The sequence below is a fragment of the Chrysemys picta genome, unplaced genomic scaffold (genome assembly GCF_011386835.1).
Source record: "Chrysemys picta bellii isolate R12L10 unplaced genomic scaffold, ASM1138683v2 scaf243, whole genome shotgun sequence".
NCBI classification, from domain to species: domain Eukaryota; kingdom Metazoa; phylum Chordata; order Testudines; family Emydidae; genus Chrysemys; species Chrysemys picta.
The window spans coordinates 14,624-42,042 of NW_027052950.1; the positions used below are offsets into that span (position 1 = coordinate 14,624).

At 53.8% G+C, this 27,419-nt stretch overlaps 1 protein-coding gene across 1 annotated transcript; it reads right to left on the reverse strand.

Annotated features, from left to right (window-relative positions):
* Positions 1-6,425: 6,425 nt before the first annotated feature.
* LOC135978400 (maestro heat-like repeat-containing protein family member 7) lies at positions 6,426-27,342 on the reverse strand. The gene is made up of 12 exons (XM_065579344.1): positions 26,946-27,342; positions 26,438-26,573; positions 21,953-22,116; positions 21,708-21,845; positions 20,177-20,291; positions 18,172-18,312; positions 15,793-15,969; positions 9,937-10,092; positions 8,954-9,055; positions 8,583-8,685; positions 8,079-8,138; positions 6,426-7,073 (listed from the first exon to the last, which is right to left on the reverse strand). Exons 1-12 carry the CDS (start codon positions 27,083-27,085, stop codon positions 6,889-6,891), a joined length of 1,617 nt encoding a protein of 538 aa, XP_065435416.1. The 5' UTR covers positions 27,086-27,342; the 3' UTR covers positions 6,426-6,888.
* Between the last annotated feature and the right edge of the window lie 77 nt (positions 27,343-27,419).

The following is a 27,419-nucleotide window of genomic DNA, read 5'->3' on the forward strand; positions in this document are numbered from 1 at the left end:
ACTGGGGCGGACTGCAGTATATAAACCACGCATCATCGGCAAGGGGGGTTGGACCAGCTGCCTCTGCCTATCTCTCGGGTGCCCCTCTGCAGCCCGAGTACCTTTTGTAGGTGTAAGAGTATCCGGACTCACCCCTGCGGCGCCTCCTGCTGGTCGTCCAGGGAATTAGCTCTCCAGCCTCTGGAGCGCCCTCTGCAGGCCAGTGATCCGCCTGTCCTCTGCACGCAGGCTCCCGTGTCCTTCCCAGGACCCCGGTGCCCCTTGCTCTGGGTGCTGCCCCCTGGCAGTACCCACACATGCTAGGTCTCCCCTCCCAGGTGAACCCCTACCCACTAACCCCACCTCACCTCAGGATAAGGCCACTGCCAGTCACCAGTTAGCCCCCACTCTCTGGGGCAGACTGCAGTATAAGCCACTCCTCATCGGCAAGGTTGGGTTCGGACCTGCTGCCTTGGCTTGGGCTGCCCTCTGCAACCCCCAGTACCCCTTGGCCTATTACCAGGCCACAGCCTGGGGCTATCCAGGCTGGAGCTCCCCAGCTCCTCAGCCTTTCCCCAGCCCTGCTCCACTCAGGTATCCTGTCTAGCTCCCTGCAGTCAGGCCCATCTCTCTCTGCACTCAGAGAGAGACTCTTGAGCTCCTGGCTCCCAGCCTTCTTATACAGGCCAGCTGGGGCCTGATTGGGGCATGGCCCAGCTGTGGCTACTTCCCCAATCAGCCCAGTAGCTTTTCCCTTTGCCCCAGCCCTCTGCCAGGGCTGTTTTAAACCCCTCAGGCAGGAGTGGGGTAGCCACCCTGCTACACACACCCCACCTCAAGATCCCCTCCACCGGGGGGGTAGGGTGTCTGTCTATCCCTAACGCCCCAGCACTCCTCTCAGCTGGGCCCGCAGGAAATCCCTCTCTGCTTGCAGGCTGTCCAGTGCAAGGAGCAGCTGCTCACTTCCTCCATAGTTTGGGTTCCCATGGTTGCCTTTTCAGCTCCCCCATGGGATCCTAGGTTTGTCTGGGGCCTCCCTGCCCCTGACAATCCCCTCTGTGGGGCCCTGGTCGTCACCACCCCCTCCTTCGGGGCAGTCTCAGACCCGGCCCGATCCTCTGGCCTCCCCCTCCGTCTCTGGGGGCTAGGCCGCTTTCCCCGGCGCCCCTTGTGGCAGAGGAGGCACAGCCAGTGCTCACCCCTGCCCACCTCAGGGCTAGCCTGGGCCCTGCGAGTTCCGTGAGGGCACTCCCCCTTCTTGTGCCCTGGCTCCCCACAGGCCCAACACAATTGGAGCCCCCCTGTTGGCTTCACAGGGGGCACTCGAGTCGGTCCATGGTCTGTCTCTGGCACAGCCCTTCCTTCAGGGCTCACCTGGGCCCTGTGAGGGCACACCCTCTTCAAGTGTCCTGGTTCTCCACAGGCCCAACAGTTCTTTGACCTTGGCACCGGCCTCCTGCCCAAGGTGCCTGGACCCCAATGAAATCCTTGTGCCCTCCCCTGCAGCAGCTGGAGCAGCCTGCCTTGCTGCTTGGCGAGACGGGCCACACGGGCTCTCCAATAATAGTCCTTCATGGTTTTCTCCACCTTCGGTTCTCAAGTCTCTGCATTGGGCAATAGTCCACAGTCCTTGCCTTGGCCCCTTGTGTCACGGGTGGACCGCTATACCCGCATTCTCCACCATATGTAAGAGTATCCGGACTCACCCCTGTGGCGCCTCCTGCTGGTCGTCCAGGGAATTAGCTCTCCAGCCTCTGGAGCGCCCTCTGCAGGCCAGTGATCCGCCTGTCCTCTGCACTCAGGCTCCCGTATCCCTCCCAGGACCCCGGTGCCCCTTGCTCTGGGTGCTGCCCCCTGGCAGTACCCACACACGCTAGGTCTCCCCTCCCAGGGGAACCCCCACCCACTAACCCCACCTCACTTCAGGATAAGGCCACTGCCAGTCACCAGCTAGCCCCCACTCTCTGGGGTAGACTGCAGTATAGGCCACTCATCATCGGCAAGGTTGGGTTCGGACCTGCTGCCTTGGCCTAGCCCTGGGCTGCCCTCTGCAACCCCCAGTACCCCTTGGCCTATTACCAGGCCACAGCCTGGGGCTATCCAGACTGGAGCTCCCCAGCTCCTCAGCCTTTCCCCAGCCCTGCTCCACTCCAGTACCCTGTCTAGCTCCCTGCAGCCAGGCCCTTCTCTCTCTGCACTCAGAGAGAGACTCTTGAGCTCCTGGCTCCCAGCCTTCTTATACAGGCCAGCTGGGGCCTGATTGGGGCATGGCCCAGCTGTGGCTACTTCCCCAATCAGCCCAGTAGCTTTTCCCTTTGCCCCAGCCCTCTTCCAGGGCTGTTTTAAACCTCTCAGGCAGGAGCGGGGTAGCTACCCTGCTACAGTAGGCCTTTATCTAGGCCTGCAGCCTGGGGTTTTGCCCAGAGCCCTCAATCAGGGCGGGGCGGCAATCGAGAAGGGGCTGTGGCCTACAGGCAGGCAGGCAGAGCAACAGAAGGTCCATTTGCCTGGCCACTGATCAGGGTGGGGCAGCAAGCAAGTAGGGGGGCTCTGACCTACAGTCCAGCAGAGCTGTGGCAGTCTAGGGGAGGTTACCTCTCTGGTGGGAGAGTCAGCACAACCGTCTGGCATCCGGATTCAGGTGGGAGCCAGACCAATGCAGGCCTCCTGACAACCAGGTGGGGAGGCTACCACTCCTGACGTTGGGTTGCCGGGGGTAGGGGAACCCAGGCCCTCCCACTCACCTACGTCCCATCCCAGGGCCCTAATAGAAGCGGAGTGGCCTGCCACTGGGTCAGCGGGGAAAATCCAACTGCAACACACTGGCCGGCTTGTAGTCAATGACACAGCTGAATCTGATTTGGCTTCCCTGGGCTCCTTCCTACACGACCATTCTCTGTGTACATGGGTTCCAGGGTTGTTGTTTGCTTTGGACCACGAAAAAGTTCAAGGAGCTGAGATTACAGAAAAGTCCCATAAAATGTAAAAGGGCTTAAAGCCAATGGGGTTCTCTCTCTCCCTCTTTCTCTCTCCACATACACCACATCTATCTATCTACCCCCATACACCCCCACATCTATCTATCTCCATACACCACATCTGTCTATCCCCATACACCCCCTCTATCTATCTAGCTACATACTCCATAGACTCATAGACTTTAAGGTCAGAAGGGACCATTATGATCATCTGGTCTGACCCCCTGCATGCTGCAGGCCACAAAACCGTCCCTACCCTTCCCTTGACTCTGCTGATGAAGTTCCCAAATCCTGTGTTTTAGTGACTTCAATTGGCAGAGAACCCTCCTGCTAGCGATCCCTGCCCCATGCTGCGGAGGAAGGCGAAAAACCTCCAGGGCCTCAGCCAATCTACCCTGGAGGAAAATTCCTTCCTGACCCCAAATATGGCGATAAGTAATACCCCGAGCATGTAGGCAAGAGTCTCCGGCCTGACCCTTGCTAGCCATTATACTATTTACCTACTATTGCTCGGTATTCCTCAGCTAATATGTTTTATCATTAAACCATTCCCTCCATAAACTTATCTAACTTAATCTTAAAACCAGACAGGTCCCTCGCCCCCACCGTTTCCCTCGGAAGGCCGTTCCAATATTTCACCCCTCTGACGGTCAGAAACCTTCGTCTAATTTCAAGCCTGAACTTCCCCACGGCCAGTTTATATCCATTCGTTCTTGTGTCCACATTAGTACTAAGCTGGAATAATTCCTCTCCCTCCCTTGTATTTATCCCTTTGATATATTTAAAGAGAGCAATCATATCCCCCCTCAGCCTTCGTTTTGTCAGACTAAACAACCCGAGCTCCTCCAGTCTCCTTTCATACGACAGGTTTTCCATTCCTCTGATCATCCTAGTGGCCCTTCTCTGCACCCGTTCCAATTTGAGTTCATCTTTTTTAAACATGGGAGACCAGAACTGCACACAGTACTCCAAATGAGGTCCACCAGCGCCTTATACAACGGAAGCAGCACCTCCTTATCCCTACTAGATATGCCTCGCCTAATGCATCCCAAGACCGCATTGGCTTTTTTCACCGCCACGTCACATTGTCGACTCATAGTCATCCTCCGGTCTACAAGAACCCCTAGGTCCTTCTCCTCTTCCGTTACTTCTAACCAATGCGTCCCCAGCTTGTAACTAAAATTGTTGTTAGTCATCCCTAAATGCATCACCTTACACTTTTCACTATTAAATTTCATCCTATTTCTGATACTCCAATTCACAAGCTCATTCAAGTCTCCCTGCAGAATATCCCTATCCTCCTCCGAATTGGCAACGCCTCCCACCTTCGTATCGTCCGCAAACTTTATCAGTCCACTCCTGCAATCGGTTCCGAGGTCAGTTATAAATAGATTAAATAAAATGGGTCCCAAAACCGAACCCTGAGGAACTCCACTGGTAACCTCCCTCCAACCTGACAGTTCACCCTTCAATACCACCCGCTGCATTCTCCCCATTAACCAATTCCTTATCCACCTCTGGATTTTCATATCGATCCCCATCTTTTCCAGTTTAATCAATAATTCCTCATGGGGTACAGTAGCAAACGCTTTACTGAAATCCAGGTATATTAGGTCCACCGCATTTCCCTTATCTAATAAGTCCGTTACTTTCTCGAAGAAGGAGATCAGATTCGTTTGGCACGATCTGCCCTTCGTAAAACCATGTTGTAATTTATTGCACTTGCCATTAACCTCAAGGTCCTCAACTACTTTCCCTTTCAGAATTTTCTCCAGCACCTTGCACACTACAGATGTTAAACTAACAGGCCTGTAGTTACCCGGATCACTTTTTTTCCCTTTCTTGAAAATAGGAACCACATTAGCTATTCTCCAGTCTAACGGAACCACCCCCGAGTTTACAGATTCATTAAATATTATCGCTAATGGGCCTGCTATTTCCCGCGCCAATTCCTTCAATATTCTCGGATGAAGATCGTCCGGTCCTCCCGACTTAGCACCATTAAGGCATTCGAGTTTTGTTTCTACCTCGGATACGGTAATCCCCCATTCTGTTTGCCCCTCTGTCACGGTGCTAGTATCCCTAATACCTTCATTGGCCTCATTAAACACCGATGCAAAATATTCATTGAGATATTGCGCCATGCCTAGATTATCTTTAATCTCCTCTCCGGCTATAGTCTTCAGCGGTCCTACTTCTTCCTTCCCCCCTCTATCTATCCCCATACACCCCATCTATCTATCTATCCCCATATACCACATTTATCTATCTATCTACATACTCCCCCTCTATCTATCTATCCCCATACACCCCATCTATCTATCTATCCCCATATACCACATTTATCTATCTATCTACATACTCCCCCTATATCTATCTATCCCCATACACCCCATCTATCTATCTACACACTCCCCCTCTATCTATCTATGTATCTATCCGCATACACCCCATCTATCTATCTATCTATCTATCTATCTACATACTCCCCCTCTATCTATCTATCTATCTATCTATCTACATACTCCCCCTCTATCTATCTATCTATCTATCTATCTATCTATCTATCTATCTATCTATCTATCTAGAGGGGGAGTATGTAGATTGATAGATAGATGGGGTGTATGCGGATAGATACATAGATAGATAGAGGGGGAGTGTGTAGATAGATAGATGGGGTGTATGGGGATAGATAGATAGATAGAGGGGGATGATGTAGCTAGATATGTGTATGGGGATAGATAAATAGATAGAGGGGGTGTATGGGGATAGACAGATGTGGTGTATGGAGATAGATGTGGGGGTGTATGGGGGTAGATAGATAGATGTGGTGTATGTGGAGAGAGAAAGAGGGAGAGAGAGAACCCCATTGGCTTTAAGCCCTTTTACATTTTATGGGACTTTTCTGTAATCTCAGCTCCTTGAACTTTTTCGTGGTCCAAAGCAAACAACAACCGTGGAACCCATGTACACACAGAATGGTCGTGTAGGAAGTAGCCCAGGGAAGCCAAATCAGATTCAGCTGTGTCATTGACTACAAGCCGGCCAGTGTGTTGCAGTTGGATTTTCCCTGCTGACCCAGTGGCAGGCCACTCCGCTTCTATTAGGGCCCTGGGATGGGACGTAGGTGAGTGGGAGGGCCTGGGTTCCCCTACCCCCGGCAACCCAACGTCAGGAGTGGTAGCCTCCCCACCTGGTTGTCAGGAGGCCTGCATTGGTCTGGCTCCCACCTGAATCCGGATGCCAGACGGTTGTGCTGACTCTCCCACCAGAGAGGTAACCTCCCCTAGACTGCCACAGCTCTGCTGGACTGTAGGTCAGAGCCCCCCTACTTGCTTGCTGCCCCACCCTGATCAGTGGCCAGGCAAATGGACCTTCTGTTGCTCTGCCTGCCTGCCTGTAGGCCACAGCCCCTTCTCAATTGCTGCCCTGCCCTGATTGAGGGCCCTGGGCAAACAGACTCTCTACCATTACTTGGCCTGACTGCAGGCTAGAACCATTAACACTGAGCTACTTTTCCCCTGAACCAAGGTACCCGGAAGTATCATAGCAAAGGGCGTGGTCTCCCGCCCGGACGGACGGGGAGGGAGCCGTGAACCCCTTACAGTCTCTCTTTCTACTCATTCATACTTTTTCTCTAAATATGTCAAAACACAGGCACACAACCTTCCCCCGGCCAAACACAGAAAAATAATACAAAATAAATTTTCAAAATGGCTGACGGCACCAAAAACATACACGACTGGAAATGGGGATGGAGGGCGGGACGTAAATGCTACACAGTGCATGGAAACCTATCAAAAAGTACATGGTGATGAAAGCTATCGAGCAGTTAACTACTCACATGGCTGCGCAGAGCAGGCGGCCAATGGGGAAGAAGCCATGGTCTGGCACGAAGCTCCCAGGGAAGGGAGGCTGGCTTTTCCCAGAGCTAGGGCAGCTGGGCAGCTTCAGTGACCGGGCTCTCCTTAGTGCACATTGTTCTTATCCTATGAAAGCATGTCCATAGGCTGCTGTGGGCTGGCGGGTGGTTCTTGAATGCCTCCAGGATGAAGATGGTCTGAGAAGCCAGGCTTTGGACCGAGGAGTTGCTGTCCTGCTGCAAGCCTTTGAGGTCTAAGATTGAAAGGAAGGAAATGGAGGTCAGAGCCACAGCGCTCTGGAGAGCCCCAGCAAACCAAGCCAGCGCTGTACCTCTCGGCCTGTGACAAGGAGGCAGCAGGCTGGGAGGCGGGAGGCAGGGGACTAGCAGGAACAATCAGCAACCTTCACTAAACATCCCTGCTGCCCTCCACAAATGAGGGAGCCTCCAGACACAGGCAAGAAGTCCCAATGAACCCCATTTACTCACTATTTCTAGGACTGCCCCATCCCTGCAGTATCTGAGCACCTCATCCCTGGCTGTATTTACCCTCCGCCTTCCCCCCAATGCACAGATGGGCACTTAGGTCCAGAGAGGGGGAGAGTCATAAAGGGGGCTTGGACATTGTTAGGCTATGCCTAACTTTAGGTGCCCTGCTGCCATCCAGGAAATACCGAGGAGGGAGCTCAGCCATTCTCTAGCTCTGGTTGGGAGGCCCAGCTGTGAACCTGCTCTGGGATTGAGAAGCCTGAGCTATATCACTCCCGCCCCCCGCCATTCGCCAACAGATGTGGAGATTCTGCTCTGCCCTGCGCTGCCCAGGGGTCCGGGCACGCAGCAAGGAGGTAGGTGACCGGACGTCACCTCTGCCTCATTTGGAGCAGTGGCTTCACCCCAGGCACCCCACGTGGAGGTGACTGCTCCAAACACTGGGCTAGTGAGTGCAAGAGGGGAGGCAGCACCCCACCTCGGCTGTGTTTGGGGGGGGGCAATCATCTCTGAAGGCCAGCCAGCTCAGGCCCAGTTTGGGGATCTGCCAGGCCGCAGCTCTGAGGTCAGGGCTAAGTGCCTGGCACATGCCAACCAGCAGACACGACAGGGTGAGGGGGCAGCTGATCAGGGGTTTGGGGATCTACATTTTGCATCCCTTTGTGGCTCTCGCCCGAGATCATGTTGCTGGCGTCGGAGATTGAACCCAGCCCACGGCTCTGGGCCGTTCATCCCCCTAGCGCTCAGTGCTCAAAGCAGGTACCACCCACCGTTGCAGATGGCATCCAGCTTGTCCTGGCTCCTCTGGTCCAGCTGCCGGGCAGCGAGCCCTACACATACAAACAGCTCGTCACATCCCCGCATCCCCAGCGAGGGTGTCAAATGTCACCCTCCAAGCAACCCCTCGCTTCCCCCGCCCCTCACTGGCCAGGATGGTGCTCCCGAGTCCCCAGGGCAAAGGGTGAGTCCCCAGGGATGGTTACAGGGCTGGTTGCCAAAGGAGAGCACAGCACCTTGAGGGTTCACTACCAAGAGCCCATGGTGGGGTATGCGGGGGGGAATGGGGACTGCATGGGGAGCAATGGGGTTAGAGGGGGCCCATCAGCCGATCAGGGCAGTTTGGGGTGAGCTTGCTCCTGCGGACTTCTGACACCCTTGATCCTGCATTGGACAATCAGGAGCCCAAGGGTTACTTATCGCTGCTGGCAGGGACTGAGGAGAGCCTGGGACCAGATCCAGCCCCCCTGTAAAAGGGACCCCTGCTCTGTGGTTACCTATGAACCTGATGGCCGCTTGTCTAAGTGGAGTCTGTGGGTTCTCCAGAAAGGCCATGGTCTGGCACAGAAAGTTGTTGGCTCTCCCCTTGTAGCGCGTCAGCTAGGACCAGAACAAGGGAGCACAAGGTTATTAAAGGCCTTTCCGTCCCGCAGGCCGGGTTCCAGGTGTGTGGAGCGCACGTCCTGTTTTCACCCCTCTTTCCTGTGCCGGGGGGATCACGCAGAGGGACTACACCCAGGGCCAGGAGTGGTCCCAGGGCTGGGGCTCAGTGTGGGCACAGAGCTGGGCAATGGGGGGTGCCCTATCCACCGATTCCCCCGCTCCTACCACGAGGGCTGCGCAGTGAATGACCTGAGGGCTCCCTCACCAGGCAGTCACAGCTTTGCCAGGTATCCTTGCGCTGGATGAAGCCACCAAGCTGGTGCCACTTCAGGAATTCTGCCGCACTGCTGAGGGTGTCCCAACACACCTGCAAAACAAGTGGGGCCAGGGCGAGCCGGCCACGGTTACGGGAGCTGGAAGCCACTAGCCTCGTTACCCGGAGGCGGGGAGACCGTGCATGCTGAACGCTTCCCGGCCCCAGGTTGCTTGCGGAAGGGCGGTGGTGTGGCTAAGGCAATAGCTGGAGACCTGACTCAATTCCCAGCTCTCCCTGCAGGAACTCAGGCAAGTTGCTTAGGCCCAGGGCTGCAAAGGGATTTAGGTGCCTAATGCCTATGGGTGATCAATACTTTTGAGGCGCTAGGCCTCATGCTGTGCCTCAGTTCCCCACCTCATGGTGGGTAGGAGGGTGAATTCATTAGTGCTGGTGGCATTTGGCTCCCAAGTGATGGTGGCCATGAGCACTAGCATGTGCAGAGACACCTGGGGCGGGGGGAGGGGGGGCGGCTTGGGCATCTCATGTCTCGTACGGGCTGTACGGGCCGCTTGGCCAAGGGCACACTGGGTCCTGCGCACCATCTGGAGACTGGGTAGCCCTGCTCCTGGTAGGGGCCATGGCCAGGGTTGTGCTCTTCCCACCAGCACAGCCAGGGAATGTGCGGAGGCCAGTGGCTGTAGGAGTGGTGAGGCGACCCCTCCCCCCACCCAATCTCTCAGCCTGGCTGCAGGGGGGGAGTGTTGGGCTCAGAGGATGCAGGGAAGACTCAGCAGTTGGGTGGGGCGCCATGGTCATGGCGCTACTGCACTCAACGTTCAAGTGATTTTGAACGCCTGACTGTCACAGCACTGAGCACCTGCCCTCTGTCAGCGAGACCCTTTAAAGAGGGGGTGTCACATGCTGCCCCCTCAAAACAAATTACTGGTCACTCTGTAACGGTATCCGCTGCAGGCTCCAGCTCGTGGCCTCACCTGGGACACGTTGGGACGCTCATCATGCACGAGGAGGAGCAGCGGGACCAGGCTCTGGAGCACATGCGCCTTCATCCGCCACCTGTCGAGCCCCCTTACAAGCTCCAGCAGGTGTTTAAAGAGGGTGATGGAGAGCACCCGGAGCCTGCTGGACACCTGCAAGAGACGACGTGGGGAGGAGACGCTGTGACAGTCATTCTCACCCAGCGGGGCGAGCGCTCACTGTGCCAGAGATGTCTGCCCTGCAGGGGGTATTGGTAACTCACCCCCAGCCATACAGCCACAGCTGGGGCCAGAGTCTCCTGGGCATAGCGCCATTGACGGCAATAGAGATGCAGATTTTCACCAGTTGAGGGGCTGGCCTGGTAACTTCTTGGCCAGGGAGAGCAGTAAGGTGGGGTGAGACTGCCCCTGGACTCTCACAGCCAGCTCTGGGCACACTGACATCAGCACACACCTGTGTCAGCCAAGGGGGAATGCTCAGGGCAGAGCAGCGCCAGGACAGGGGCGGCAGAGAGGGAGTGATGAGGAAAGATTCAAAGAGCGAAGGAGGGGGTGTCGTTTGTCCTCCCGCTTTGCGGGCCCAGCTCACACTGCTGTTGACCCACAGCGGCCCTCTAGCCAGGCCAAGGGGGCCAAGCGTGGGGGGCAAATTCCTACACTGGTGTTTGTTCAAGCCACGCACAGGGACCTGGGGTGGATTTAACCCAGGGCCAAGGAGTGGTAAATGTGCAGGAGTTCCCAGATAGGGGGCCTTGGAAGCCATGACTGGAAGCCACCCAGCCTCCAGGGGCTCGGAGTGGGCTGAGGGTTGCCCCACTCCTGTGCATGGGTTTCTTGTTAAATCAGAGCCAGCCCCGCTTGGTCACATGGTGCTGCTGGGCCCCAGCCCTGCATGGCTGCTGGCAGAGCTGAACCAGTCCAGTGACCAGGGAGGCTGGGCGAGCTGTGCCAAGCAGGGAGAACCAGGAGCAATAGCTGGATGCTGTAGGGAGGGGCCACTGCTTTCTGGGAGGTGAGGCTGAGGGGGCAGCCTGGGGACGGGGTGACTTGAGCTGTTCTGGGAGTGGCTGAACCTTTAAACGGTGACCCCAATCAGCAGTTACATGTCACCTCCGGGCACCAGGTTCTAGACAAGGCAGTTCTCTGCGTGACATCTGTTGTAAAAGTGTTCATAAGTTCACCTCACCTCAGTCCCTGGAAAAATCATGGAGCAGGTCCTCAAGGAATCAATTATGAAACACTTAGAGGAGAGGAAAGTGATCAGGAACAGTCAGCATGGATTCACCAAGGGGAAGTCGTGCCTGACTAACCTAATTGCCTTCTATGAGGAGATAACTGGCTCTGTGGATGAGGGGAAAGCAGTGGATGTGTTATTCCTGACTTTAGCAAAGCTTTTGATACGGTCTCCCACAGTATTCTTGCCGCCAAGTTAAAGAAGTATGGGCTGGATGAATGGACTGTAAGGTGGATAGAAAGCTGGCTAGATCGTCAGGCTCAAGGGATAGTGATCAATGGCTCCATGTCTAGTTGGCAGCCGGTTTCAAGCGGAGTGCCCTAAGGGTCGGTCCTGGGGCCAGTTTTGTTTAATATCTTTATTAATGATCTGGAGGATGGTGTGGACTGCACTCTCAGCAAGTTTGCAGATGACACTAAACTGGGAGGCGTGGTAGATACGCTGGAGGGTAGGGATCAGATACAGAGGGACCTAGACAGATTGGAGGATTGGGCCAAAAGAAACCTGATGAGGTTCAACAAGGACAAGTGCAGAGTCCTGCACTTAGGATGGAAGAATCCTATGCACTGCTACAGACTAGGGACCGAATGGCTAGGTAGCAGTTCTGCAGAAAAGGACCTAGGGGTCACAGTGGACGAGAAGCTGGATATGAGTCAACAGTGTGCTCTTGTTGCCAAGAAGGCTAATGGCATTTTGGGTTGTATAAGTAGGGGCATTGCCAGCAGATCGAGGGATGTGATCATTCCCCTTTATGCGACATTGGTGAGGCCTCATCTGGAGTACTGTGTCCAGTTTTGGGCCCCACACTACAAGAAGGATGTGGAAATATTGGAAAGAGTCCAGCGGAGGGCAACAAAAATGATTAGGGGTCTGGAGCACATGACTTATGAGGAGAGGCTGAGGGAACTGGGATTGTTTATTCTCCAGAAGAGAAGAATGAGGGGGGGGGGATTTGATAGCTGCTTTCAACTACCTGAAGGGGGGTTCCAAAGAGGATGGAGCTCGGCTGTTCTCAGTGGTGGCAGTTGACAGAACAAGGAGCAATGGTCTCAAATTGCAGTGGAGGAGGTCTAGGTTGGATATTAGGAAACACTATTTCACTAGGAGGGTGGTGAAGCACTGGAATGCTTTACCTAGGGATGTGGTGGAATCTCCTTCCTTGGAGGTTTTTAAGGCCCGGGTTGACAAAGCCCTGGCTGGGATGATTTAGTTGGGAATTGGTCCTGCTTTGAGCAGAGGGTTGGACTAGATGACCTCCTGAGGTCCCTTCCAATCCTGATATTCTATGATTCTTTTAGCCTGTTTATCTGATTTGGCTGCGCTCTTCCTGTCTGGCCACTTCGTAGTAGGTTCTTGGAACAGTAGTTCTGAGTTGTCTTTCCATGAGGAGTTGTGCTAGACTAGATGCAGGAGCTGCTGTTGGTGTTGATCTGTAATTCAGAGGAGCAAGGAATGGATCTTCCTGCTGTCAGATGTTTTTGGCTGTCTGCGCAGCTCTCTCAGCCTCTCCATTCGCTTGTGAGTAATTTGGGCTGCCAGTGATATGAGCAAAATCATATTTCATTCAGACTGACTTAAATTCTGCTGCAGTGAATTGTGGGACATTGTCCATCACTAGTTGTTCTGGATACAGAAATGAGCAAACGTACACTTCAGTTTCTCAATAACACTGCAACATGTTATGTCTTTCAAGTACATTATTTCTATATAGCTGGAAAAGTAGTCCACAATGACCTGGCAATGATGTCCTCTGAATTCACAAAAATCTGCAGCTAGTCTTTCCCAGTTCTCTCTCTTGTAGAGGTGGTTGTTCACTGGTTCAGCATTGCCTCTTAAGTTGATTTGGACTAGATCACCTTTCAAAAGCCCAATAGCATCAGATCCTCAAGTTCTTCCATCTTTCTCACTAGGCCCATCATGGCTGCTACACTGCAGCTGAGAAGGTTGTTGGTCTTTGATCTCATACACACGGAACGCAAAGCTTTTGTCTTTGTAAATTGGTTCGGTGCCCATGCAGTTCAAAATCCCTTGAGGGAGGGTCAGAGCTGTGTGACATCAGCTCTCGAGTCAACTTTAAAGTCAATAGTCTTGCTTTGAATATTCAATGTCACTCTCCAGGCGGGCGCCATGTCATCACAAGTGATAGATCCCAGAATCAATGGGTCTTGATTGTCTGCAATATGAGTCAACTCCCTGACTGCTTCAGTGCAACGAACAGCTGCAAAATGTCCATATTTCAGGCATTTATTACAGCATGAGCCTCTGGCTGGACATGTATCATCCCTTGGGATATGACTTTTCCACACCTTGTGCATGTAGACTGGCATTTGTCCCTCTTAGCCTGCGAATTCTCTCTCCTTACCTCAGGGATTTTATGAGAAAGACTTTTAACACTTAAGTGTCTGTTTGTAGCTTTTAAGCTAGTTGCAGGTTTTTCAATTTGCTTTTGCCTGTTGTTTGACTAATTCTGACTCTTGCTAGCTGTATAGCTGTGGGTAGAGTTAAATCTCTCTTCGGCGGTAGCTACTGTGAAAGGTTTTTAGCAGTGTTGTTATAGCTGTGACAGTCCCAGGATATTAGAGGTAGGTGAGGGAATATCATTTAGACCTCACCTGGCTTGTCTCTATGAAAGGTTTTTATCTTTTAACCCAATAACCAGCCTGTTTCTGAAATTTTCATGTTTTACATTCCCCAAATCACAGTTTTCAGCCAGGGGATGCAGAGGTCTTCTAAAACTTTCAACATTTTCCCCTGGTTCTTGAATTCTTTGCTGAAAACATGCTCTTTAATAAACCACATTTCCCTCGGTTATAAAGTGTGCATCAATCTTAACCACAACCCTTGCATAGTTGTCTTTGTGATGGTCTTCAGTAAAGTCAAAGGAGGTAAAGATATGCTCTGCGTGCTTCTCCATAGCCTAAATTAAAGTCAATACCTGTATATCCCCAGTTCCTTTGTGCAGCTTGTTTGCAATGCAAAATCGTGCCAAACATTGTTTCCAGTCTGTCCATTGTGAAGGGTTATGAAAGGTGACGTTCTCTGGGGAATCAGAGTGGGGCATGTTGATGAGGTCCTGCAAACTTCGTTGCTGTTCCTTCCGTCTGCAACCTGTGTTGCTGTTTTCCTTTGGTTTCTGTTCTTAGTTTACTCCTGACACCATATCATGTTCTGCACCAGATATGTACTGCCTACAGAGCTTGTTTACACACACCAGATGGACAGTGCTTAATTTGTAATGAAAGAGGTGCTGGGGCTCAAGCAATTTTTTTACAATCATAACTGATGCAGCAAGCCCAGAGGTGCCAGGGCTAAGCCCTGGCAAAAGTTGAGCACTGCAGATGGGTTCATCATAAGAACCGTTAATGCTCTGCTGGATACAGCTGAGGTTCATTGAAATAAGGTATTTTACAGAGCATCACCTAGTAGTCGAACAGTATCATACAGGGTAACATGCCATTACACAGGTAGCCTGGCTTGTTTGCTAGACTCCATCCCATGTTAATCTTACTAGCCAGCTGCTCCTGCCCCCGGTGTCAGCTCAGAGCAGCCGGGCAGGCTCTGCACAAAACTTATGGGAGCGGTCTGGGGGCATCAGAGCTGCACTGCAGTGGGCATAGGCAGATGTTGAATTGGCACCTCGCTGGTCTTCCCTCCAGTTGTTGAGGCCTATTTGCCTTTCCCTGGTGATGGGCGTTGTGTTCATTAACGCTATTTGGATTTAACACCCCCCCCCCATAAAGAACCTGTTCTGATCCCCCCGGGCCCGAGAGGGGTTTGGTTTAAAGGGCTCGCACCAGGGCGAGATCCTGCAGCTGGGGTCCAGGAGACCCTGGGAACAGCTTGAGCCGGGCCTGTGCCACTACTAAATAAAGAGCGGCAGGGTCCCAGCAAAGTTCGGCAGGGCTGAGGGTAGTATTTAGTGTTGTGAAAGCTGGGGAGGTGGGTGGACGCTCCAGGAGCCCCCACTGGGGGTTACCCCTAGAAGGCAGTAATGGATGGGCCCCTTTCTCCTGCCCACTTGCTGGATCTCACCATCCAGTGGGGGACTGGACATCAGTCTGGTGAACGTGTCGGCGGGGGCTAGTTTGTGGTTATGAAAGGCCTGGGGAGAACTAGGCCCTCCTTTGACGCTGCGCTGCCATGAGAACGAAGGGGAGAGGAAAGGGTGGTAGCTGCAGAACCTACAAATGGAGCCGTTTCCTTATGGAGCTCCCAGGCCAGCTGTGGGATTCCTGGCCAGGGAGAGGAGGGGCAGGATTTTCACCAGGGTACCATCACTTGTCACCCTGGAAGCCAGCAAGAGCATTGCAGCACCCTGTGCTGCAGAGGCCCCCTCACTGCATGCAGACTCAGGAATGCATGTCCTTCCACAAGGGGAGCCTTGTCCCCAGGCTGCCCTGATCCTTGTCAGCAGGCCTGCAGGACACAAGGGTTCCCATCCTTTCTGCCATACGCTCTGAAGGAGAGTGAGGTAGCAGAGGAAGGCGGGAATGGGCTCACATCATTTACAACAATCCTTTTTCTGGCTAGGACCATACACAGGCCCTGCTAGCCCACCCGCCAGCCCCCATTCACAGGTCCGCAGTTTGAACGGTCTCCTATGGGCCACCAGGCCTTACATCATCAATGAAAGGCAGGAGTTTCTCAGCCACTTGCACAGCCGCGCGGCTGGCGCTCTGCCTGTCCATGCTGGCAAGGATGTTTTTCAGCACGGTGATGGCCTCGGCGATGATGTCCCTGTCTACCTCCTGTAGTTGCTCCAGGACCTCTGGCAGCAGACGCTGGAGTTTCCCCACCTGCGTGAAATGAGGAGCTGCTTCACAAAACACCCTCCAGTGACCCACAAGCCATTTCCAAAACAACGTCCACCTCCCCTGCAGATAGAAGCATGGGAACTAAGGGGGTGCTGCAGCACTCCCAGGTTTTACACGGGGCTCTGCTCCTGGCCCCGCTCACAGGGTCCCAGCTGCCAGCCCTGCGCCAACCCCCATCTGTGGCCCCAGCCTCGGTCCCCTTGCTCCATCCACCTCCCCCGCCCCCGGCTCCTGGAGCCATGGCCCTGCTCCTGAGCCCAGCTCTAGGGGTGGCAGGGGGTGTGGGCAGGGGTAAGGTGGGGTGCAGCACCTCCACTATAAAAAGTCTTCCAGCGCCCCTGCCTCCAGGTGACATGTTAGAACCTCAAAGCCTTTGCACAGCCAGCTAGGATCACGGGCAGCAGGCCCGGCTACCTGCAATATAAGCAGCTGCTTCCTTGTACCCCAGATCTCAGGGGATGGTATTTATTAGCGGGTATCATCTGTGGAAAGTTCTCTGCACAACACATTGACCCCAAATAAATCAAGTCTATTATTGTTATAGGGGTTCAAATAGCACCTCGAGGGCCTATCTGCAATCAGGGCTTGTGCTGGGGGATTTCCAGGCACAGTAAGAGACGTCCCCTGCCCTAGAGCTTACAGGCTAGGCACACAAAGGAAGGATTTCTATCCCCATTGTACAGACATGGAACTCAGGCACAGAGAAGCTACGTGACTCGCCCATGGTCACCCAGAGAGTCTGGAAGAGCCAGGAACCGAACCTGGGTTCTCCCGAGTCCCTGTCCTTACAGCCCAGCCTAGAGGAGGGAGCCAATTTTGCACACGAGTTCTAGGGTTGGTCTGTTACTAAAAGCCAGATTCAATCATTTCTGTATTTGGTTTTTGAACCTTTCAAAGACAGCCCCACAAAACATTTTTGGAGAGGGTCCAGAGAAGAGCTTGAGAACATGACCTATGAAGGAAGGCTGAAAGAATTGTGTTTGTTTAGTTTGAAAAAGAGAAGACTGAGAGGGGACATGATAGCAGTTTTCAGGTATCTAAAAGGGTGTCATAAGGAGGAGGGAGAAAACTTGTTCACCTTAGTCTCTAAGGATAGACCAAGAAGCAATGGGCTTAAACTGCAGCAAGGGAGGTTTAGGTTGGACATTAGGAAAAAATTCCTAACTGTCAGGGTGGTTAAACACTGGAATAAATTGCCTAGGGAGGTTGTGGAATCTCCATCTCTGGAGGTATTTAAGAGTAGGTTAGATAACTGTCTATCAGGGATGGTGTAGACAGTATTTGGTCCTGCCATGAGGGCAGGGGACTGGACTCGATGACTTCTCGAGGTCCCTTCCAGTCCTAGAATCTATGAATCTATGAAAATCTCAACCGGCATCAGGGAAAAAATGTGTGAAATACAGGCTAACCGGTTCCGGAAGAAAAAATGAACCACAAGCAAGTGAAAAGCAGGCTGAGGCGCATGGAACGATGGGAATGGTGTATGACAAAGAATTACAGTCACGCCCTCTCCATGTCTGATCGAATCGTAGTCCGGGTTTAATAAACCGGACTGACCCGCTATTCTCAGGGTAAGTAAATTATCATTAGTGAGAGTTGCCTTCAGATTGTCTCCTCTTTACCAGGCTGCCAGATCTGTGTATTTAAGCCCCAAGGGTTTTCTCTGCCTTCACTATACTGTGTGTATCAAACTTGTTATGAGATCTTAGCAGCAAAAGGCCCCTGTAGAGCTCTTCAGAGGAGCAAGTGCTGCGGGACAGAGCTGTGACATCAACAGTTAAAACCTATGAGGCTTTAAAAGGGGATTTGTAGGAAAAAATGGTTCCTAATTGAAGCGAAATGGCTCTGTCTGGGCGTCCCTGATCACTGGTGTCGCCAGCATTCCCTGGGGTCTAGAGTCCACAGCTCTGCTGCTAATCTAGTGCTAGGGTTCTTTGGATCACAGAGACCCCAGACACAATCAGGCCCGGCAGTGCCAGGTACTGCACACACCCAGAGACACACCCCGCAGGAGCCAGGCTTGGAGACTTGCCCAAGGTCACCAAGCAGGTCAGGCCAGGAATAGAAGCCAGGGCTCCTGACTCGAGGCCAGGGCCATGTCCCCATGGAAGGTTTCAATGACCCCAGCCCTGCAGCAGCTCCCTGCGGTTCTGGGTTTATCCCCCAGCCCTCCTCCCCTCTCACCTTCTCTGGGCACAGGGACAGGTTCAGGAGGCCTTTGAGCGCCAGCCAGCGCACCACAGTGTTGGGGTCTCTCAGCTGCCCACTCAACTGGTCCAGGATGGCGTCTTCCTGCTTATTGCCAAGGTCAGGGCACTGGAGGAGCTAACACACCAACAGAGAAACAAGCTAGAGAACGGGGCTGGACCCTCACGACTCATCTCTGCCAAGGGGCCCTTAGCTCCACCTGCCACGGGCACAGCCTGCGCTGTACGCCGGGCACCGCGATTGGTCACCGTGTGTGCCCCACTGAAACGCTGCTAGCGCAACGGGCCCTCGAGGCTCCAGCCGAGATCAAGGCCTACCCTGCTCCCTCACTAAGGCTCAGCTGCATGCGGAGCAGGGAGGGAGGGGGCTGCAGCCTTGTGTTCCAAAGGGCCGCCCGGTCTACGGGGGGCAGGTGAATTGGCCGTGGATGGGCCCGGCCTGCGCATGGCATACGGACGTCAGAGGGGGCTTCAGGGCCGAGGTCACACAAGGGACCATTCTATGGAGCTGAGCCTTGGGGAACAAGAGACACCCGACCCTGGGCTTTGCTTCAGCCCCGCAACACCAGCTGGGGCCGGTAACAATGTCCAGAGTCAGTGACTCCACCCCTAGGGCTTTAGGAGCTTTCCCTGCCCCTGGTCACCCACCCACCCCCAGAGCCACCTACTCCTCTCCTGGCCATAGGCATGGGCGGCGAGTTCTATGGGCCCCCGGTGCCTGGGCACCATGGGCCTCAGCCCCGCCTTCTGCCCCCACGTCTCCCGGGCCATTTAAAAGAGCCCGGGGCCCCCACTTACCACCCGCAGTGCAGCGGAGCTGAGCGGCTTCCTGCCTGCTTGCTCCACATGGCTGCCGGCCCCTCCCTGCGGCCCCTGAGTGGGGTGGGTCTGTGTCCCACTGTCACGGAGTGTGGGGGAGTCAGGGCCCCGCACCCCCCACTTCCTGTGATTCACCGTGACTCTCACCAGCCAGTAAAACAGAAGGTTTATTAGATGACAGGAACACAGTCCCAAGCAGGGCTTGTAAGTACAACCAGGACCCCTTCAGCCAGGTCCCTCTGGGGGGCAAGGATCTTAGACCCCAGACTTGGGGTTCCCTGCCTCTTCCCACCCAGCCCAAAACTGAAACCAAAACCCCTCCTGCAGGCTCTCTCCTCCTCCTTCTCTCCCCCTCTCCCTTTGTCCAGTTTCCAGGGCAAAGGTGTCGACTTGCCCCACCCCCCTTCCTGGCTCAGGTTAACAGGCTCAGGTACTGTCCCTCACCTAAAGTCATCCCCTGCTCTCCCATCCCCCATGCAGACAGTCCAGTAAAACTAACCGACATATCCAGGTCAATCCACCCCGCTCCCTACTGCGTCACACCCACCCCAAGCGCCCCTGCAGCCAGTAGGAAGCTGCGCGGGCAGTGCCTGGGGGTAGCAGCACACGGAGGCCCCCAGGCCCGCCCTGCCTAGGAGCCCCAGGTAAGCGCCGCACCCTCCCAACTCCTCCCAGAGCCTGCACCCCCACCCCTTTCCCACACCCCACTCCGGCCCCCAAACTCCCTCCCAGAGCCTGTACCCCCTCCCTCCACACCCCCTCCTGCCCCCAAACTCCTCCCAGAGCCTGCACCCCTCACCCCTTCCTGCACCCCCACCTTCTGCCCCAGCCTGGAGCCTGCACCCAGCACCCAAACTCCATCCCAGAGCCTGCACCGCAGGCCCCTTCCCCCACCCAAACTCCCTCCCAGGGCCCAACCTCTCACCCCTCCTGCACCCCAATCCCCTACCCCAGCCCAGTGCCTGTACCCCAGACCTCCTCCCCCCGCCCAAACTCCCTCCCAGAGACTTAGACAGGTGGGAGGCAGTTTGGAGGGGCGGGCTCTGCTGGTCACCACCAACATTTCTACAAACCTGCCGCCCCTGGCCATAGGTCAGCCCCATGCCACAGTCACCGCTGGGCTAGGGCTGTTCTCACGACCCTCACCCGCCGGTGAGGCTCACCTGAATGAAGAACGCCATGGCCGGGATGTACCGCCTATCATCCCTGCAGTTGAGGATGGCCATCAGCTCCTGGAAAATCCAGCAACGCTCCTGGAAACTGACCGAAACCATGGCCCTGGCATGGGAAACACAAACACCACATCATTGAGGTGGGCAAGGACTGGTTCTCCATTTACAAATCTAACCAGACCAGTGCCACAGGACAGGGGATCCCGGGTGACTAGTCACGTGCAGCTGGCATGGACAAGTTCCTGCTGGCTTAAAATGCCCAGCAGCCTAACTGCTAGAGACCCAGACCCTTAATCACTCTACAGGGAGCCCTTCCACGAGGCCAAGCTCCGAGCACGCAGCGCTGGGCTGTGTGACCAAGTGGGACCGTTCTTAATGTCTCCTCTGAATACTGTGTGGGTGCCTCAGTTTCCCCTATGCATTTCTTAAGTCTCCAGTGTGCATAAATGGCTGACAATCTGTCTCCTAGCAACAAATGGCCAGGGCCCTTCCCCCCTTGCAAGGGGATAGCTAAAGGTGAACAAAGATCAGGTGACCTCCTGGCCCAGGAAAGAGACAAAGGCCAGAAAGGAGGGGCTGGAGGGGGGTTTCAGCTGGGAGCTGGCTGGGGACGGGAAGTGAGTGCGGACGGAGTTGTCTGCCTCGCTGGGCCCCAGAATGGACCCGGCTGAGGGGTCCCGTTTGCTGTACCTACAAGCTCTGTTTTAGACTGTGTTCCTGTCATCTAATAAACCTCTGTTTTACTGGCTGGCTAAGAGTCACGTCTGACTGCGAAGTGGGGGTGCGTGCAGGATCCTCTGGCTTCCTCAGGACCCCACTTGGGGGGACTCGCTGTGGGAAGCGCACGGAGGGGCATATGCTGAATGCTCCAAGGAGAGACCCAGGAAGGTGAAGCCGTGTGAGCTTCTTGCCCTGAAGACAGTCTGCTCCGAGGGAGAGGAGGCTCCCCAAAGTCCTGACTGGCTTTGTGGGGAGCAGTTCCAGAGCATTGCCCAGGGACTCCGTGATAGGCTGCAAGAGAACTGCAGACAAAGAAGAGCGTCGGTGGGCTCGGTGGCCTTTCTCATGTGCCCAGATATTGGGTGATGAGAGACAGAAGGTGGGTTAGGGAATATCTTAGATTGGTCTAAGACAAGTGTTGGAGCTTTCTGTGTTAGCGTCTCTCTCTCACGCACAGATGCTGGGCCAGCCAAAGATATTCCCTCCCCCACCTTGTCTCTCTCATGTGCTGGGCCTGACAGGGCTACACCAACGCTGCAGACAGACATGACGGAGGCTGTCTTTGCCCAGCCACGCCTGCCAGAGCCACGCAGGAAGCGGTTTACGCCAGGCAGCGCAGGGTGGAGAAGTAGCCGACTGACCCCTCGGCCAACGGCACAGAGGCTGTGGCCTCTTCCACGCAGGCGATTGGGAGCCGCGTCTCACCCAGCGGGGAAGGCGATGTGGCCGTGTCCTGGGCCCAGGGACGGGAGATGCTACTGCGGTCAGTTCTGGGCAGCAGCCCCAGGGACAAGACACTCACCGGGCAAGCACCAAGACGCCTTTGTGGTGCATGTCGGCGTTCACGAGCATGCCCCAGCCACCCTGCTTGTGGATGAACGTGGTCTGGTCCCTGTAGCCAGCACATTGGAGCAAGGCTTGCATGGCATCCACCGCACACCTGCATGCAGAGCGAGCCTCTTGTTACTGAGCAAGCCCAGGCCAGGCCCTGCCGCGTGCCTGCGGGCGACGGTTCAGAACCGAGGTGGGGTGTCGGGCTGGTGGTACCTGACAGGGCTGAGGGGTGCGGGCGTGTCCTCCTGGTTATGCATGGACAGCTCCACTATGTATGTGATCTGGAATAGCAGGGCGATGGAGAGCTGAGGGAAGAGCTCCTTCACCTGCTGCCTGCAGTTCTGCTCCTTGAAGATCTCGTACAGGGCTCTGGTGGCCTGCAGCCAAGAACAGGAGACAGATGTCACTGCAGGGCCTTCGCCCTTCCCATGCTCCCCCGAGGCACCTAGAGAGGAGGGGTGGGCTGGGGGCTAAGGCCTGGGATGCTGGATTCAATTCCTAGCCTGTGTGACCTTGGCTAGAACCACAGAAGGGACTTCGGCTCAGCGTTGCCATGCCTAGCTTCATGTGCCCTGCTGCCCAGTGGACTCACAGCCCTGAGTTAAGTGCCCAGGCTCCATATACGCTCCAGAGGGAGAGTCAGTTGGGCCAATTGTTAAAGAGGGTAAACGGGATGGCCTGGGTAATTTCAGGCCTGTCAGCCTGACATCGATCCCAGGCAAGATAATGGAGCGGCTGGTACAAGATTAAATTAATAAAGAATTAAAGAAGATAATTTAATTAATGCAAATCAACATGGGTGTATGGAAAATATTTCCAGCCAAGATAATTGCGATCTGTTTTTCGATGAGATTACAAGTTTGGTAGAGAAAGGAAATAGCATTGGCATAATATATGTAGACTTCTGTAAGGCGCTTGAGTTGGCGCCGCACTCCAGTTTGATCGGAATCCTAGAAGGATACAAAAGTAACGTGGCACACATGAATTGGTTATAAACTGGCTGACAGGTCTCAAAATGTAATTGTAAACTGGGAATCAGCATTGCACTGGTGTGTTTCCAGTGTGGTCCCCGCAGGGATCGGGTCTTGGCCCTACGCGATTTAACATTTTTATCAATGACCTGGAAGAAAACATAAAATCATCACTGATAAAATTTGCAGCTGACACAAGAATTGGGTGAGTGGTAAATAATGAAGAGGACAAGTCACTGATACAGAGCGATCTGAATCGCTTGGTAAACTGGGGGGCAATCAAACAGTATGTGTTTTACTATGGCTCATTGTAAATGAATACATCTAGGAACAGGACGGGGGATTCTCTCCTGGGAAGCAGAGACTCTGAAAAGGGCCTGGGAGTCCTGGTGGATAATCAGCTGAACAGGAGCTCCCAGTGTGGCGCTGTGGCCAAAAGAGCTCATGTGATCCTGGGATAAATAAACAGAAGAATCTCGAGTGGGAGTATCTGGCACTGGTGTGACCCACTGCTGGGATCCTGGGTCCTGTTCCAGTGCCCACAATGCAAGAAGAATGTTGATAAATTGCAGAGGGTTCAGAGAAGAGTCGTGAGAATGATTAAAGGATTAGAAACCATGTCTTATAGTGATAGGGTGACCAGACAGCAAGTGTGAAAAATCAGGACGGGGGTTGGGGGGTAATAGGAGCCTATATAAGAAAAAGACCCTAAAATCAGGACTGTCCCTATAAAATCTGGTCACCCTACACAGTGAGAGACTCAAGAAGCTCGATCTATTCAGCTTAACAAAGAGAAGGTTGAGGGATGACTTGATTACTGTCTATAGGTATTTCCGTGGGGAACAAATATTTAGTAATTGGCTTTTCAGTCTAGCAGAGAAAGGTCTAACATGATCCAGTGGCTGGAAGTTGAAGGTAGACATTCAGATTGGAAATAAGGCATACACGTCACAGTGAGAGTAATTAATCATTGGAACAATTTACCCAGGGTGGTGATAGATTCTCCATCACTGACCATTTTTGAATCACAATGGGATGTTTTTCTTCAAAGACCTGCTCTAGGAATGATCTGGGGGCAGTTCTCTGGCCTGTGTCATGCAGGGGATCTGACTAGATGATCACAGAGGTCCCTTCTGGCCTTGAAATCTATGAAGCTAAGAGTGGGGAGCTGCCTAAACCAGCCAATAGGAAATGCTGAGGAGAGGGGTGTGGCCTAAGCCCCACCCCCAAAGGGAATTCGGTATCTATCTCTACTTGGGAACACTTAAATAGTCATTGGAGCAGAGTTTAGACCCCGGGTCTCCCAGTTGGGTGCCCTAACCACTCGGCTAGAGACAGTGGTGTAGTCCAAAATCGGAAGGTACTGGAATGCCACTAAAATATTGATTTTCATAAACATGAATTATACAAATTCACATTTTATTTGTCTACTGAATTTCTGGTACAGTAATACTTGGCTAAACCAGGCATGGCTGGAGACAGGCTGGCTGTCCAAAATAACAAGGTATTGGATTTTCTTTTTTTTAATTGTGTACACAGGGGTCGGCAACATTTGGCACGCGGCTCGCCAGGGTAAGCACCCTGGCAGGCCAGGCAAGTTTATTTACCTGCTGACGCAGCAGGTTCGGCCGATTGCGGCCCCCACTCGCTGCGGTTCGCCATCCCGGGCCAATGGGGGCGGCGAGAAACCGCGGCCAGCACATCCCTCGCCCGCGCCGCGTCAGCAGGTAAATAAACTGGCCTGGCCCGCCAGGGTGCTTACCCTGGCGAGCCGCGTGCCAAACGTTGCCGACCCCTGGTATACACGCGCGCACACACACACACACACAGATGAGATAGGGTCTAGCATGTCTGTAGCACTGAATTGTGAACACAGACCGATATCAATATCTACACCATGCAGTATGTGGAATTCAGTTAAATCGGGACGATCCGAGTAGGGTCTGCCATGTTTAGCAATGTAATATGCCATTCGCTTTACCTGCACAGTTGTGTCAAGTTCTGATTTTGTCATGTTAACCACTTCATCTTCAAAAGTTGAGGTTTCTGCTTCTGTTGAAAGCTGTAAAGCTACCTGCAGTTGAATCTTTGTGTTCCTTTATCTTCATTGGCAGAGATGTTAATCTGGACTCTCAGCTAGGTCCATAAGGAGAAACAGAAAACTACCACCACCCTACTGCTATGGAGAGACCCTGATGAAACTTTGCTACCGTTAAGGCATCCAAGCTTACCATCATGGCAGGACAACCAAGGATAATCCCTCTTCTTCAGCATCCACTAACCAGAATTCATGCCAGCTGGTCTTTGGCTGTTGAAGGGTAATCTTCACAGTTCGTTCTCACTGCAATAGCCACCTCAGTGAACTCCATTACAGGAAGAGCTCTGTTTTTGTGTTTGGGTCTGCAGTCGAAGCACGGCTGCTACTGTCTTCGTCAGCACCTTTAGCCTTCTCAAAGAAGTAGTTAGGAAGAGAAGAATTTCCTAATGCTCTTTTCACTGCATCAGAGGACTGCTGGCTGTAACAGACAGTTGTGCCGGAGATGTGAATCATGTCATTTAGCTTGCCTACTATGTGCGTTCTGGCTCGATTACAATATTGTTGTCTGGTGTTGTTTCACATCTTTATTAATGACCTGGATGTAGATAGAGAGAGCAAACTGGTCAAGTTTGCAGATGACACAAAGCTAGGAGGAGTCACCAATACTTTAGAGGAAAGAGCTAAAATTACGAGGGATCATGGTAAATTGGAGGACCGGGCTATAGACAACAAAATGAAATTCACCAAAGACAAATGTGAGGTGCTACATTTAGAGAAGAAAAATCAAATGCACAGATACAGAATGGGGGATAACCAGCTTGGCCGTGGCACTTCTGAGAAGGATCTGGGAGCTGTGGTCGATCACAACCTCAGCATGAGTCAGCAATGCGATGCTGTTGCAAAAAAAGCAAATGCAATTTTAGGTTGCATTAACAGAGGTATAGCATGCAAGTTATGGGAGGCGATAGTACCGCTCTACTCAGCACTGGTTAGGCCTCAGCTGGAGGACAGTGTCCAGTTTTGGTCACCAATGTCTAGAAAGGATGTGGAGAAACTGTAATGGATCCAGAGGCGAGTAACAAAGATGATCAGAGGGACGGAACACAAGCCATACGAGCAAAGGCTGAAGGAACTGGCTATGTTTAGTTTGGAAAAGAGGAGATTAAGGGGGGACTTGATAACGGTCTTCAGATACTTGGAAGGCTGCCATAAAAAAAAGATGGAGAAAAGTTGTTCTCTCTTTCCACAGAGGGCAGGACAAGAGGCGATGGGGTCAAACTACAGCACAGCAGATGTAGATTAAACCTCAGGAAAAGCTTCCTAACGGTAAGAAGAGTAGGACGATGGGACAGACGCCTAGGGAGCTTGTGGAAACTCCTTCGCTGGAGGTTTTCAGAAGGAGGCTGGAGCCATCTGTCTGGGGTGGGTTAGACACAACAAGTCCTGCCTCGTGGCAGGGGGCTGGACGAGCTGACCCTGCGATCCCTTCTCACCCTGTGGTTCTAGGAGTGCTGCTGAATAGCACCAGGAGAGCGTTTCGGCGTGTTCCGGCTCGACTATAGCACTGGCTAGAGTCACGCTCTCTCTCTTCGGCCCAATGACTATACCCAGTGGGAGACTGAGAGACACCCTCAGGCAGTGATGGGGACACACGGCGCTCCTTCCCTTGCTTCAGGGGCTGATACTTACAGCCAAGGGGGCCTCTCTCTGAGAGACATGATGGTGGTGCAGCGGCTGTTCCCGCAGCGTGTTGAGCAGCTCCTTTAGGACCTTTTCTATGCTCTGGCAGTGGGATGCCAGCATCCGCCACATCTCCGCAGCAACGCTGCAAAGGGAGAGAGCCAACGGCACTTGGTCAGAGCCCCGCCAGCCTCCTGCACCACGCCCCCCCCCGGCACCGGCACCCTGCTGGGACTCCTTGCACCAGCCAGCTCTTTGTTGCCCTCCCACTGCTGCTGGTGCAGGCTGCCTGGGGACCGGGTCTGAGTGTCAGCCCCAGGGGAGGCTGAGGGATGCCATACAGGGTTTTGCAGGCTGGCCTGTCTCCAGGGCAAGCCAGCCTGCAAAACCCTCCAGGAGAAGCAGCAGCTCTGCAGGGAGAAGGAGATCTCTGGAAGGTTCTGCATTCCCCTGTCCCTGGCAGCGGGACCAGTCCGGGGGACCCGGAGCGCAAGCGACGGCAGCCCCAGCCCCGTACCTGTCACATGACAGCGAGCAGCCCAGCAGGGTTCTGACCACCTCCTCGCTGTACTGGTTGCCCAGCATGAGAAGGGTCCTGAACAGCTCCTTCCGGGACAGTGGCTCGCTGATGGAGTCCAGGTTCTTGTAAATGCTCATCACAGCCTCCGACACCTGGAAGGGAAATGAGGAGATGGGGGCCTCGGCTTCCTCGCACTGCTATTGATCTGGGGTGCCAGGGACCTGCTGCACCTGAAAGCCATCTGCCCTCCCAGATCCTCTTTGCCAGCCCCAGACCTAGAGCACAGGACCAGTTCCCAGCCTATCGATTCATAGACTGCAAGGCCACAAGCGGCCATGGTGATCACCTAGACCAGGGGTCTCAAACTCAAATGACCACAAGGGCCACATGAGGACTAGTACATTGGCCCGAGGGCCGCATTACTGACACCTCCCCCCCGCCGCCCTCTGCCCCACCCCCACTCCACCCCTT